Consider the following 15,688-nt stretch of genomic DNA (forward strand, 5'->3'; position numbering starts at 1 on the left):
GCAAGATGGAAACAGTACTGTATGGTTTGAGAACCAGAGTTTGGAAATAGGCTGGAGGCCACTGGGACTCAGGGAAGCTTTCAGTAGAAGGCAGCATGAATGTGGGAACACCTGGCAAACTGGAAAGGCCTTCCCAAGGAGCCTGCTTAAGCCCAATCACCGTTCAACTACAGACAGTTTAGTGGAAATTATAAAAGAAGGCACAGACCTTTCTCTTAAAAAAACAAACAGGGCTTCCCTGGTGGTGCAGTGGTTGAGAGTCCGCCTGCCGATGCAGGGGACACGGGTTCGTGCCCCGGTCCAGGAAGATCCCACATGCCGCGGAGCGGCTAGGCCCGTGAGCTGTGGCCACTGGGCCTGCGCATCCGGAGCCCGTGCTCCGCAACGGGAGAGGCCACAACAGTGAGAGGTCCGTGTACCACAAAAAAAAACAAAACTTAATAGACTTTATACTCCCAGGGCCTTATTATTAACCAAGGTCTATGTGGTTATTTAAAGAAATAATTTTTTTTTAATAAATTTATTTATTTTATTTTTGGCTATGTTGGGTCTTCGTTGCTGCACGCGGGCTTTCTCTAGTTGCGGCGAGCGGGGGCTATTCTTCGTTGCGGTGCGCGGGCTTCTCATTGTGGTGGCTTCTCTTGTTGTGGAACACAGGCTCTAGGCGCACAGGCCTCAGCAGTTGTGGCACGTGGACTCAGCAGTTGTGGCTTGCGGGCTCTAGAGTTCAGGCTCAGTAGTTGTGGCGCACAGGCTTAGTTACTCCGCGACATGTGGGATCTTCCCGGGCCAGGGCTCGAACGCGTGTCCCTTGCATTTGGCAGGCAGATTCTTAACCACTGTGCCACCAGGGAAGCCCACAAGAAATAATTTTAAAATATAAAAGATGAACTTGTAAATTTGAGTTTAATAATTCCACCAAGAAAATGTAATAATCACTGTTAACAGGTTTTTATGCAGAGCATATGTATTTATGTATCTGTACACACACAATGCATATAGACACATATATACACATACACGCATCCCATATGCCCACTATACACATCATGTAGCATTTAGTTTAAGACACATAAAAAACAATGATAAATCTTTTTTCCATTTACCTGGTCAAATTCCTCTACAAGCTCCTTTCTGATGAGCTGGAATGCATGCTTAGTTCTCACCATTATATCAAGAGCCCCAGAAAGTGTTTTTAATTTTCCAATATTGCTATTCTGACCTAGAGTGTCAAACACAAAATGATCATTCCTTTAAATATAAATCTAGAAACCCATCCAATGTCAATGTATTAATGAAAATTCCGATTTTCAAATGCTGTAAAGGTAGCTCATGAGAATCCCAAGAAATCTTCTAAATCCGACTTTTGTCTAGTAATTATCCCTAAAGAAAAATAGTAAGACTTAACAAGGCAATAAACAATCATTGTTTCCCTGCCTCACTATCTGGTTTTACAGTCACAGTATTAAACATTTTTTAAAAAGGAAATTAAGCATACTTACCATCTTAGCAGATTTGTTCCCAGTATCTACTTTTTTTTTTTTTTTTAAATAAAAAACGATGCCTGCTCATTCTAAGGAATTCAAACATGGCAGAAAATTCAAAGATGCAAATTGGAAAAGAAGATCACCCCAGACTGCCCCCAAAAAGAGCTACTATTAATCCTGGGTGACCACCCAAGACATTCAGCTAGGCACTATATACTGGCAAAAAGTTTAAAAAGATGCTTTTAGTAAAAAGTATTTCTAAAAACTGTTCTGAATAGGTAATACACTGTCAAAATGTATAAGGTACAAATGGGCATACACTGAAAGCCACGGAAGTGACAGTGCCGTCAGTTTCTCATCCATCCTTCCAGAGATACTATATAAAGAGTCATGCATATGTTAAATATTAAATTTATTTTAATTTTATAGAAGAAAACAACTGAAAAGAAACCAATGGAATTGCTGTACTTCAAATAAATGTCTCTTGTTTCTTTACCACACAAGAGATATTTCTCAAAAGATCCCTGTGCAGAAGGGGAGCAGGTGAACAAGACCAAGGAGGGAATTTAGAAAAAATCACTCAGTGGTGGAGGGCCAGCTTACTCCGCCGTGGGAAATGATAAATGAAGCGCCTCGCTTTCGCCCTCCCTGCCCTCCCACTTCATCGCCACCTTGCTCAGGATCTGCAGTTAAAGTCTGTTCTAGAACCACAATCCAAAGCTGCCAGTCTTGGTTCTTCGTTCAAGGGGACTCAGTGAGGCCCACCACTTCTCCATCACCGCTTCTCCACTCCCATCTTGTTCATGATGCTTAAAATCTTTAATTGTCTAAACTAACTTGTCATAATTTTTTTTCAAGTAAGAAATCCTGGGCTATATTTCAGTATATCTACTCATTAAACATAAGCTAATGCATTTCTCTAAGTTTTAAAAAGCATTTCAAAAGATGTCCCTACCCAAAGACATTAACTATGGGCAAATTCAAAAGAAAACAACATTGCTTACATCCAAGAGAGATCCATAGGCTGCCTCACTCTAAGACAACCCAACACTAAGCCAATGCATACAAACCTGCGAAATAAAGAAGTGAGACTTACTGGTCATCTGAAATTCTGCAAACGCTACTCTTTCTAACTGTACTCTAAGTAGTTCACATGGAGCATCTTTCAGAAGCTGAAAAAGCTTTACAGCTTTGCTGTAATGAAGATCTGCTAGCACCCGGTGCTGCTTCCTAAGATATTCATCACCAACCTAGAACCAAAAATAAAATAAATCCTAAGGCTTTGATTTCACAATAACTACTTAACCAAGTCTCTGGACCACTAAATACTTTTTAGTGTTTTGTTACAAGTCTTAGAGTTTTAGCTCTTACATTTAGGGTCTTTAATCCATTTTGTTTATTTTTATATGTTATGTGAGGGAGGAGTCCAACCCTATCCTTCTGCACGCAGATGGCCAGTTGTCCCAGCATGATTTGCTGAACAGACAATTCTTCCCCCAGTGAACTGTCTTCGAATTCTCTCAAGCTTGCTTTTGCCGTGAGGATATTAGGCCATCTGGACAAATGTGCATTTAGGTTGGGGGCCCTCTGTGGCAAGCGGAAAAGAGTCTAGGGCCAGCTCAGAGTGGGAAAAACCCTCTCCAGATTCAGCTGGACCTCAAAGGACAGTATTTCCAGGATAAAGGCATCCCAGAAGTAAACCCACACCCAAGGAACTGCAAGATAATTTGTCTTGGTGCTGAGCTAAGAAAGGGACAACAACAAAACAATAAAAAAATATCCCTGAGAAACTATAAGCACAAGACTCCTGGCAGAAGCAAGGCAACCTCTCTGAAGGAGGGCACCTTCAGCTCAGGCCTCAAATTATCCTTAGAAATACATGCATTTGAGCACCAGGATTCAGGTACAAGACTGTTCATCATATTATTGCTAATAGCCTCAAACTAGAACCACCCCAAAGTTCACTAATCATAGAATGGATAAATAAACTGGGATATATTCATTTAATGAATACTGTTGAGCTGAGAAAATGAACAGCTACGTGTATCAACCTGGAAGAATCTCCAATACATGATGTTAACTAAAAAGCAGTAAGCCACAGAAGAATATGTACAGTATGACTTGTTCTATAAAGTTCACAACCAGGTAAAATGTAAACATGCCGTTTAAGTGGTAAAGCACAGAAAAGGTACAGACATAACAGAAAATCTGGGACAGTAGTTAATCTAGGTGGTAAAAGACAGAAAAGGTACAGACATAACAGAAAATCTGGGACAGTAGTTAATGTGGGTGGGTACTGAGAGAGACTCAACAGGGAGGGGTACACAGGGGATCCCTGAAGGAGTCTTCCATTTCTTAACCTCAAGGTGAGGTACACAAGGGTTTCCTTTGTTTTTCTTTAAACTGTATAAATGCTTCACATACATTTTCTATGTGCTTTTATATGCATGCTCTATTTCAAAATAAAAATTTTTTTAAATGAGCAATGCATACTTTAAAATTGACATAGAACCGTTACTATAAAGCCTAACTACATTTTAAAAAAATCTAAATAATACACCCAGGCAAACACATAATTTTGCAAACTAAGACCCAATTATAATAAAAAAATACATAGCATAGGAGAGAGGGGAAAAATACCCACAGTCCAAGTTTTTCTCAAATGGCTAAAAGAATAGATGGCATTCTAAATGTCTACAGAAATGTAAGAAAAGCACCAGAACACGTTTAAATGGACTTGGCACTTAACTTGAATCGAAATGGCAATACCTGATTCCTCAGACAACTGTGGTACATGGACGCCAGCCTGTGATGGATGGTTGCAGCTCGGTACTGACAAAGAGGCTGTCGAGCAGACACCAAGTCCACGTCACAGTATTTCAGGGACTTCATCATAGCCTCACTGACTTCTTTTTCAATCTGTGTATTTTTTTTAAGGGGGAGGAAAAAAATGACAATCCCATAATCTTATGTAAGAATCTTAAAAACATTTAAATACTGCTTGTCAAGAAAAAGACTATAACAGATGCTCAATATGTGTCAAACAAAGGAATAAGTAAGGTTAAGACTTCTTTATAATCCAGCAAATATTACCTGCTCTTGAGCTTTTCTAGATAACGGAGCATAATCTTGCTGTAGAGTTGCCATAGTAAAATAAGTAGTGGACAATTCCCAATTCACTGAGTCCCAAACAGCTGAGTGTGTGTCTCGTGTTCCCAAGGATCTAAGAGCTTTCAAGTAGTAATCAACAGCCTGCAAGGGAGGGAAGAGGACCATTGTGACTCAGTTTAAATATACACCATAAAGTAAAACATGTCTCACAATCACCCCAACATTAATTTGAGAGAATTTATAAAAGACCAATATCATGAGGAAAGGAAAAAAGTAAATCAGTGACACAGTTTCAATGAAGAAAGTGATTTAAAGTGGACTACATGTTGCCCACATTTCCTCTCGAGTCTATCATCAGCCCATCTGAGTGTCTTATGACTCATGTGAAGCATAAGGATGCATTTTTTTCATTTGTTTTCCTTTCTTTCTAAATGAGAATTACAGCTTATATAACTAGCAAACTAGAAAAAATAATCTGACAAGTCTATGGATAAAAAATTTGCTGGGTTTGATTGTATAAAGAAGCAACCCTTCCCACCTCTGTCACCACTATGCTGAAATACATGGTCATTGTATGTAATCAAATAAAATCACACTGAATTCCATCACCCAGCAATAATTTCTACATTTCTGGTGTGTACTTATCCACTTTTTCTGTGTATATGTAGGCTTAAAGAAAAACAAGGTCACTTTTTTTTTTAAGTTCTCTATGCAATGAACATTGCTCACTAATGTAATTTAAACAGCTTCAAAGTTCTCGACTAAATGAGTGTTCTTGTACCTCCCCCAACGCTGGATATTACCATTTGCCAAAAAATGTTCACAATTTGATTAAAAAAACTTGATTTTTAAATTTCATAAAAGTTTAAATTTTGAAATTTTTCTTACATATTAACCATTTACTTTTTTTTTTTTTTTTTACACGTATGACTTTTTTGTTCAAGGTTAGTTGTTCTTCTATTGGGGCAGTTTATTTTCAATGATTCTTAATTGTTCTTTATATATTAAGGATTTATTAACCTCTGATCTGTCATGTATGCTCTAAGTATTTTCCCTGGATTGTGGACTGCTTTTCAATTTTGCTTTCTGTTGTGCATTTAAGAAACAATTTTTATGCATTTGAATTTATCCATCTTTTATGTCGCAATTTTTGCTCTTTGTGTTACGCTGCAAAAGTCCTTTCCCATCCTATCAGAGAACCGCCTACCTGTATTTTCCTCTGGGACTTCCAGAGTTTCACTTCTCTGTGTAGATCTTTAATCCATCTGACGTGCTCTCACTACACCGATGTAATTTACTCAACAATTATCTTTCGCTACCTGTCATCTTCACTACTAAATTCTCAGTATTCTTCCAGTTTCTAAGTGTTTTAATGATCTGTCTAGTCCTGTGCCATCACCACAGCTGTTAATTATTTTAGTTTTATAACCTTTTAGTGGAGCTGTGGCAAAGTGTAAAGGACAATCAGGTGTGAATAGATGAGGTCCAACATGTAAGCAAGTTACCTTATTGTAATACAAGCCTTCTTCTGGAGAAAATTCACGTTTAAATTCATCACCTGCACCACAGTGAGCCTGTGCACAAATTCGCATGAGTCGTCCCGTGTTACATAATAAAAGGGCAGCATTTGTGACATCATCAATTGACTCAAAGTTGTGAATTCCCTTTTCAAAACAAGAAAAGCTTTTTTTCCACAACTGCTGCTCTGCAGTAGACACAGTTTTGCTCACTTCACAAAAAAAGAAAGAAAACAATTGTGTAAGCAGATATCAGCGTAAACGCACCAGTGTCTCTCGATGAGATGATGAGAGCGTGGCAGTGACAGGATGTCTAGTGGACCACCAGCCACCTGGACCCACTGCAGCGCACTATTCTCATCACACCTGTGTCCCCCCCGCCCCCCGCCCCAAATTCATGTTGAGGCCCTAACCACAAATGTTGACTAAGGTCTCATTTATGAGGTCATAAGGTGGGACCCTGATCCAAAATGACTGGTGTTCTCATAAGAGAGAGAGACGTCAGGAACACACACACAGAAAAGACCAGGTGAGGACACAGCAAGAAAGTGGCCACCTGCAAGCCAAGAAGAGAAGTCTCAGAGAAATCCAACCTTGGACTTCCAGCTCCACATTGTGAGAAATAAATTTCTGTTGTTGAAACCACCTAGTCTATGGCAGCCGGGCAGACTGACACAACACTCGGAGTCCTCTTCTCTATTAACCAGATGATATTAAAGCAGGCATATAAAAACATCGAGCAAAGCACTATTGCATAAAGATTCAAAAGACATGGCCCCATGAATTTCAAGAGGCACAGTCCGTGTCTTCTCTAATTCTCCTAGGTTTCTGACAAGCACTTTCCATACACCTTCACCAACTTCCTCCTCCAGAGGCACCTTAAAAGCATAGGTTCTTATATCTCAATTTTAAAAATGTATTATATACCTATAAATAACAACAACAAAAAAGCACAGGTTCTCCCACCGGCAATGACCTCTGTACCCCTGTGGCAAGTACAGCTCACAGATCAACAGGCACACAATAACTTATTCAACCTACCTGCTGTCCTCAGTTTTATCTCTGCCCTTTTGGTTTCCCATGCTGTGTGTACAGCCTCTACAGTTTCACCCATTCTCATGGCTTCAACTATCACGCCTATGTGAATGGTTCCCAACCTATGCCTTGCTAACCCAAAGAGCTCTAAGCACACATTTCTAACTGACTACTAAATCATACCATTCAGGTACATGTCCACTGGCTTCTCAAACTCAACATGGGCGCAGTCCATCCCCCTCTGCCTGAATCACTGAAGACCACTCGCTGCTCCTCTAAACACCCACTGGACACTATATCTTTGGCTCCTTCCTAACGCTGCCTACTCCGGTCGAGACATCCCACCTTTCCCACATCTGCCTGCTGCAATCATATCATGTTGCAATCTGCCCAAACTACACCTTCTTCCCACAAGCCTTCCAAGAAAGCCACAACTTCAAGGAACGTCTTCCTTTCCCCACTCCTCTACTGTACGGCATTTGTACTTATAGCATTTTTCAGAGATTTGTATTCATATCTGGCTTCCCAGCTCGGAGAACTACGTCTTAGCCAATTACATATCCAATATAGAGCCTAGCACATGGCTGACTGTCCAACTCACTTCTGAAGTGATCAGATGGAGGACGGAGGACAGTGAAATGATGACTCCCAAGGGGAAATACTGTCTTTTCCTACTTTTATTCCTTGAGAATTTAATAATAAAAGATTCTTTAATAGTGCACCCCTTTATGACATAAAATCAAATGACACAGTTCTTGGCTTGAACCATGTAAAATCAGCATGATTTTCTAAGAGAACGGGCAATAAAGACAGGACCCCAGAGACGTACTCACCTATTCTCTCACTCTGTAATGCGGCAGCCTGATTCATGTAAAAGACACCGATTTCATTTCTAATGTTACCCATTCTCTTCAATACTTGTATATACTGTTCTGGATTTTGACTTTTTAAGTCACTAAACTGCAAGATTTCATTAGCAGCCTCATAACATTTACAACTAACTGAAAGTTGACTTTCTAAGTCCGTAGACAAATCAGTTGCCCATGCAAATCCTTAAAAGAAGAAAAAGGAAACATCACCATGAGTCATATGAACCCCTCTTCCTTAGTATCTAAGTAATCTAATACTTTTAAGACAAAATAACGTATAGTAAAATTATGCTTATACCATAATATGCAATATACTATAAACATAGTAAGATTCAGTTAATACAACTAAAATTTTAAATTTCAAAAGAAAAGATCTCTGAATTTATTTTAAAAACTATATTTTCTTGGGACATTCATGTTGGATTAAAAGAAATATTTTCCTGCCTAAAAACAACTCCCAAGACCCAGATTTTACCAGGTCCACTGCTTACTGGTACAGACCTAAAGTTGTCCACTGATACAAGGTAAACCAGTTTTTCCTTTTTAATTACTGGAAACAGTTCTTGAAATAAAGTTCGGATTGCTACAGAGGCTAGTTATGTACATTAGAGTTTGCCAATGTAAGTTTATGTCACTGAAGAAGCTGACAGATAAGCTCTCAAAGACTTAAACGTGCCCTCTAGTGGAGACTGGAGTAAACTCAGGTGCAGGGCCCAAAAATTCAAGGAAGAAAAAGGGTAGTACTCCTGCTGATAACTTTCAAGGAGCACATCACTCTTACAAAGAAGTAAATTATATGAAATTAACATGATGGGAATGGCAAAAACAAACTTAAGGATTTTATCACCATGTTTATTAAAATAAAATGATTATTTGAGAAACTCAGAAGGGGAGAAGGGGAGAAAGAGGGCAAAAAACCCCCATAATAATACATTTCCTCCGCCAGTATACCTCTCTAGATGTTAACAGTCCAAAGTTTTTTGGGATGTGGATATAAAGTGATATAAACGATTTAAGAGCATAATAAAACAACTCCATACATTACAAAAGCACCTAATGTCTCACTTACTGCCCTAATTGCAAGGTGCTTATATATAACCGTACTGAGCTAAGAGGGAGGGATACTGCTCTGCAGACTAAATTCTCCTATCTTCCAGGTTTAAAATCTGACAACTCCAAAAACAGACAGCTGTGAACTACATTTAAAAAATAATGATCACTGGGGCTTCCCTGGTGGCGCAGTGGTTGAGAGTCCTCCTGCCGACGCAGGGGACACGGGTTCGTGCCCCGGTCCAGGAAGATCCCACATGCTGCGGAGCAGCTAGGCCCGTGAGCCATGGCCGCTGAGCCTGCGCGTCCGGAGCCTGTGCTCCGCAACGGGAGAGGCCACAACAGTGAGAGGCCCACGTACCGCAAAAAAAAATAAAATAAAAAAATAATGATCACTGTATCTTAGCCCTCAGGAACCATTCAAAAGGTGAACCATTCAAAAAGTAATCATCCACTTTTACCAACTGTTACTCCTTTTCAAAAGAAAATCATGGCGTGGTTAGCTGACTGAAGGGTTTCCCAGAAAAACCTTACAAAGAGAGAAGTGTAAAAAGTCAATACGATTGTCTCCAGAGACTATTTTTTAATTAGTTCTAGTTGTATAATTACTAATTATAAAATACTTCAAAACCACTTTATACACAAATACACAGGATCATGTTCAATTTAACATTAAGAAATGAAACAAAACAGCAATACCAAAACACTAACATTTCTGGCATTTTTCTGAATCAAACGATGAGTCTCACTGGCATACCTTGACAACTGGACTCCCTGTGGAGGCTGTGTAATATTTCCTGGTCTTCTTTTGTTTGATAATTAAACTCTTCAAGGTGTGCCGCTCTATTATTTGCATTCTGGGCCAGCATTAGTTGGATATCACCACAGAGTGTTAAATATTGAGAAAGAAATAGCAGCACTTCAGAAAGCATATTGGTGCAGAGGCAGCAATAAGTATCTATGTGGAAAGGGTAGGAAGGAGAAAAAACACAGCACATTAAAAATGAAGGAATACAGTAAAAATTAAGAAAATCTGTTACCAGCTGAAAGCTTTGTACCACTGTATCTAAGTTTATTTTATGTCACATATCACATATGACTTCATGTATTTCAAAATGAAGCGATGTTAAACCAAAGTGGAAAATACTAGGAAACATATACAAGATTAGAAAAAAAAATTTTAGTTAAATTTAAAACAGAAATAGGATTAAAATTTCACTGATTCAGATGCCTTCTCCTTCTCTCTTCCCAATGCCTATTAAATATTTTCATTTATAGTAACTTACCATGGCTCTGCAAAGCTAATTTAATGTATCGTAACGCTCTTCCATATTTCTGAAGACTCATGGCAGCATCAGACAAAACATAATAGGCCTTCGATGACTTGAGAATCAGCTGGAGTTTCATTTTATGTTGCCAAGAACCAGGGATCATTCCAGACTGACTGGAATAATTACCCTTCTGAAGGGAGCCCACTACGACATGAGGGAAAAAAGGCAGCACATTTTATTTGAATATAAGTCTCACTGTAAAAAAAATTTTGCTTCTTGATAAAAACCCTCCAGGCCTAGGTACTATTAATAGCTACAACAAAACTGGTAAATACTGTATCTTACTACTTAAATGCAATGAAGTAGAACAGCAGTGTTTTGACATTCTCACTTGGGATTTCCAAAGGCCTGCTTCTCCGTAGCTGTCAACTCTGTCACTCTTTCAGGGTCACTAACATAACTAAGCTCATGACTGACATCTACGTCCTTTCTCTAGTCTATGCGTCGACCTGCCAAAAAGTTCACCTTCCTAAAGCACAGCTTTAATCACAGTGGAACTCCTGTTCTAAAACATTAAAATGGCTTCTCACCACTTATTCAATCATGTCTCAGCATCTCAGCCCACTTCCTAAGCTCCATTTTGTTTAGCCTTACCTCCTTGTACTCCACGCCTACTCTCCACCAACCAAAATCAAGGTGCAGCTTGTTGTCTACATAAACCCTGTTTTCCCTGTATCCCATCTGGGTTTACTGCTTCCTCCACCAGGAATACTTTCTAAAGTCCAGCCCATTACTACCCTCTTCAGCCAACAAATGTCCACTTCTGTGCCAAGCACCGTGCTAGGCACCAGAAACAGTGACATGAAGTTATATGGCCTCTGTCCTTGAAGACCCCACAGACCAAGGGTGGAGATGGGCCAATAACATAAACCACAACAAAATATATTAAGTGCAATGACAGAGAGAAGAGCAAAATGCTGTGGGAACCCACCCCCCATCATCTCCCAGCTTCAAGATGTCTCATTTTATTTTATTTTTTTTAAAGATGTCTCATTTTTTGATCAGCTCCAACACTTGAGTCTTTCAAAGCAATGAAAAGTACTTAGTCTCTTATGGTTTTATTTGTGCATGTATTTCTTTTTCCTCTGCTACTGTTATGCATTTTCTATATGCGAGGCATTGTGAGAAAACCAAAAATGAAGAAGATGAAGTTTTGCTCACAAGTGTGTTCGTGTGTGTGTGTGTAAAACCATTAGACACAGCTGATGATGACTGAGGCAGGCCTCAGTTAAGTGCTCACAGGACAGAGTGGTGAGGGAACCAAGTAATTCTGGGGATAGAGGTTAGGACGGAGACCTTAAACAAGAGCAGGATTTTCAACAGCTGAGATGCGGAGGAAGGAGGAGACAGAAAAGGCATTTCAGAGAAGAGAACACCATGAAGGAAGCACAGAGACAGGGGTCTCGAGTGCTGGTGTGGTCCTCCTCATTGTGGGTAGACTCAGGCTGGCACATAGGAAGCACTACATAAATGCTGGGGAAATGAATCCTGCCACGCACACTGCCCCCCGCCCCCTTATGTTCATGAAGGGAAGAAAAGACCTTTTAGAAAGCACTTGATACTATTTTAAACATACTGGCTTTCAAAACACTTTTTAAAATAACTGAAACTGATTTAAAAAAACAAAGGGAGGGGGATATGGTTGGAAAAAGAAATACAACTTAGATTAAAATAAATGAGAAATTCAGGACTTTGACTTCAAAGTCCACATGTTCCTCATGAAGTGATGTTCTTGAGGAACAAATCAGACCCTTCATAAGTGACTCCTGCAGCTTATCCAAGTGCCGTGAGGAGACAACGGCTACCACGCCTAAGGTGCTCATTATGTGCACTGTTCTAAGCACGTTACATACATCAACTCACTGAATCCGTGTAAGAGCCCTTTAAACTAGGGACTATTACTGTCTCTACTTTGAGAGAAAACAAGGCTCAAAAAAGTCAAACAACCTGCCCTAGTGAAGCTGAGATCTGAAGCTGTGCGGTTTGGTTCCTAAGTCCTTGTGCTTAAACCCTTGACTGCATCTACTGAAGTGGGGCTTTCTCAGGAGAACCCCACCGTGCTGAAGGCATTAGTTCCTCACAGCAGGTAACACGAGGAAGCAGGTTCCTTATGTTCTTCTTAGAACTATCTATAAAGGATCGAAATTATCCTGTTTTATTTTATATTTCAATTGATAGGATATCTTCCCCCACTTTCCATTCACATGATATCCTTTTTCTGAATTCCTTTCAATGAATGCCTTAATTGACCTAAGTCTGCTATTGAAAAGGCCTACTATATTATTCCGCTGAAAAGGCCTTATTTGCACTTCAATTCAACTTACTTTTGTCCAAAAACAAGGCCATCTGCTTCTCCAGACCCTCAGGACCCCCCCTTGTGGATTCATCTTCATATTTTAGTGGGATTGGGGTGTTGGGGTCAGCGGCAGGGAGGTCACTTTCTTTTTTGATGCTGCTGTCCACAGATTTTAAACCCTTTAAAAGAAAAGAAACATTTACTATACGTGTCACTGAACACCAACTGGAAACTAAATATAAGGCAATATCTGGACTACTAGATACATTGAGGAGAATTTAAATTTTGAAAACAGACTTTAAAAAACTACTACATTTGACCTGAAAATTAGGAGACATTAATTTTCAACTTATGCTTAAAGGGGGGGGGAATCACAGTAGAATATCATTCAGAATAACATGTAGGCACCAATAAACAAACACTATTTGCATATCAAGTACAAGTTTTACTGAAATGGTGCAGTCTACACTGAAACTTACCTCCAGAACGTAGGTAAGCACAAGTCTACAGCGCTCTTCTATGTCATGGCAAACTGGAAATGCACAACTGGGCTTCAGAAACAAACATTTAAAATTATTAATATGCACTGATATGACAAATTCCATCTCCTGGGAATTACTAAAACTCTACAAGTCAATAATTTTGAAATTTTCTGTATATTCAGCTTAGTGAGGTATCTGACATTTTAAGGCTAATGCACTGTTTAATTGCAGAGTAAACTGATATAAGCATCAACAAAAATCTTGCTTAAAAAGATCTTCCAGCATACATGTTGCTTTAAGTACTTAAAATTCAAAAAAATAATTCTATTACAACAAAAAAAGCAAGAATGAGAGTAGTAATGTTTTAAATAAATGTATACCTAATCCGATAGGTGAGCCTGACTCCTAATCAGCACTAGTTCTTGGTAACACAGTTAATAATATCATCAATTTAGCAATAAGTTAACAAGTATTGCCAATGGTCTCACTGTATAATTTATATACTTAATTAGGAGGAGAACCAGTTAACAGCCTCCATCTACTAAGTGATATCATGTGTAAGAGCTTCTGCGAGGCATTCCATTTGGTGAATTTTATGAGGCTGGAATTACCATTCTCGTTATACAGAGAAGTAAACACAGATGTTAAGTAATGTGTTCAAGCACTCAGTGAGCGAGTGCTGAGGCCGGGGCTCTGGAGCCATGCTGTCTGTACTTCAAAAACTACTGAGATAAGGCAAAGCTACCATGAAAGACATGTTTATATGAATACTATGACTGTATTTCTGAGTGCTTTCAATATTGATAGAAAGTGCTGTCTCTGTAAAAAAAAAAAAAAAATCTGTAAGCATACCATTCTCCAAATGTAATCACATTCTGTTACAATGCAGTTTCCCAAATACAGGTAGCTTTTACAATCAATGTTTTTGTTTATAATCAGAAACATTTTTTTACTGTACTGCGGGGTTCAAGCTGCAAGTGCACTAAAATTCAGAAAGACGGTTTATGAGAGACAGAAAAAAAGGCAGTGGGGCTAAGGTAAATGAGAGGAGAAATGAAGGAAGAGAAGGTCAGAAGGACAGGCAATGTTTTGGGGTGACACAGAGGTGTCCTCTAAAAACCTATTTGGATATAAAATTTCCACCTGAAAGTTAAACTCAGAGCTTAAATTAAGAGATTATCTATAAATATGACAGGAAATTAATTATAATTTAGAAAAATGAAACATAATTACACTGTCTAGAAAAAGATGGATGGTATGACAGTCAACACAATTGACACCAAGAGAAACCAAAAGGGAGGAAGCTCTTAGGGTCTTTCGGGCTGTGACCAGAGAAGAGACATGTCCAATCCAGCTGACATGGCCACAGTCACTGAAAAGCACCATCCTGTAGCACAGGGACAATGTGCCAGATTTCTCCACATATGGATCAATAATGAGCCACCCATGTGCTCTGATTCTACGTGCACCAAGCAACCTACACATTCAGTCTCCCAGCAACACAGCAATCGGGAAGAAGTACCATGGTGAGCAGCCAGGGCTGCACACTGGTCACTGGAAAGGAAAATCTCCCACATAAAAATTAACATATTGATGTGGTTTACACATCAGCCCACCATAGGTCTGCATGTGGATCAGTTACCCTGGGACAACTATAAAACCAAGTTTCAGAATTCATAGAGCTAATGATTATTAGACCCTAGACCATAAAAGATTTACTGAAGTAATGCCATCTCTTGAGATGATGCTAACTGTATTCAATTAACGATTGTTTGTTTTTCCATTGATGAAATTTTAATACAAATTTCAATATGCTTACTCTGATTTGATGAATGGATTTGTATTTTTCTGGAACTGACAATTCTCCAACAGACTTAATTATAGCTACTGCTTTGTTATCATCTGATGGATCAGAACAGGTGCTGTAGGATACGTTTTCATCGCTGTCTGGCATCTCCTCCTCCTCTTCACTATAACTTTCATCAGAATTCTCATTTAATGGAGATTCTGAACTTTCTTTTTTAGGTTCATCCAATTGGAAGAGTTCTGAAAGCATGTAATTGGCTGAAGCAATAATCTTATAAAAAGAAAAAAATATAAGTAACTCATCAAAATCGAGCATTCTAAAGTGGAATGAATTTTACTACTGTACTAACAAATTTTAAGAGACCTGCAGACAGGCTGTTTCCACCACAGACTGTTAATACACACTGAAATGTTCCTGTTTCAAAGTACCAATACTCTGAATGTACTCTGTAAAATCCTCATGGGTTGATATGTTTATTTCCTAAAATTATTCCATTCCCAGCCCTCTCTCTTAAGAAAAAGTGGCAAATGTATTTCACTGGAGACAAGTTTTCACGTATAAAGTGTCATAACTAAAATGTTAGCAACACATCACTCCGTATCAACCAAGAAACAAGAATTTCTCTTTACACGCTATGAACTAATTAGTTTATCTTTAATAGGCAACTAATATTTACTATACGACCTATGGTTCCAGGGGGAAA

The 15,688-nt window shown here is 39.0% G+C and overlaps 1 protein-coding gene across 2 annotated transcripts in view; it reads right to left on the reverse strand.

Annotated features, from left to right (window-relative positions):
- The window catches only part of EDRF1 (erythroid differentiation regulatory factor 1), a 41,066-nt gene that overhangs the window by 11,915 nt on the left and 13,463 nt on the right, over nt 1-15,688 (reverse strand). For both annotated transcript variants that reach the window (XM_060033860.1, XM_060033858.1), the window contains exons 13-23: nt 14,998-15,255; nt 13,176-13,247; nt 12,725-12,875; nt 10,356-10,544; nt 9,827-10,027; nt 7,984-8,202; nt 6,104-6,327; nt 4,581-4,739; nt 4,257-4,406; nt 2,584-2,737; nt 1,107-1,222 (exon numbers count right to left, since the gene is read on the reverse strand). In XM_060033860.1, the coding sequence (XP_059889843.1) occupies nt 1,107-1,222; nt 2,584-2,737; nt 4,257-4,406; nt 4,581-4,739; nt 6,104-6,327; nt 7,984-8,202; nt 9,827-10,027; nt 10,356-10,544; nt 12,725-12,875; nt 13,176-13,247; nt 14,998-15,255 (1,893 nt within the window). The remainder of the gene's footprint in view (nt 1-1,106; nt 1,223-2,583; nt 2,738-4,256; nt 4,407-4,580; nt 4,740-6,103; nt 6,328-7,983; nt 8,203-9,826; nt 10,028-10,355; nt 10,545-12,724; nt 12,876-13,175; nt 13,248-14,997; nt 15,256-15,688) is intronic.

The sequence above is a fragment of the Delphinus delphis genome, chromosome 16, assembly GCF_949987515.2.
Source record: "Delphinus delphis chromosome 16, mDelDel1.2, whole genome shotgun sequence".
Lineage (NCBI taxonomy): Eukaryota > Metazoa > Chordata > Mammalia > Artiodactyla > Delphinidae > Delphinus > Delphinus delphis.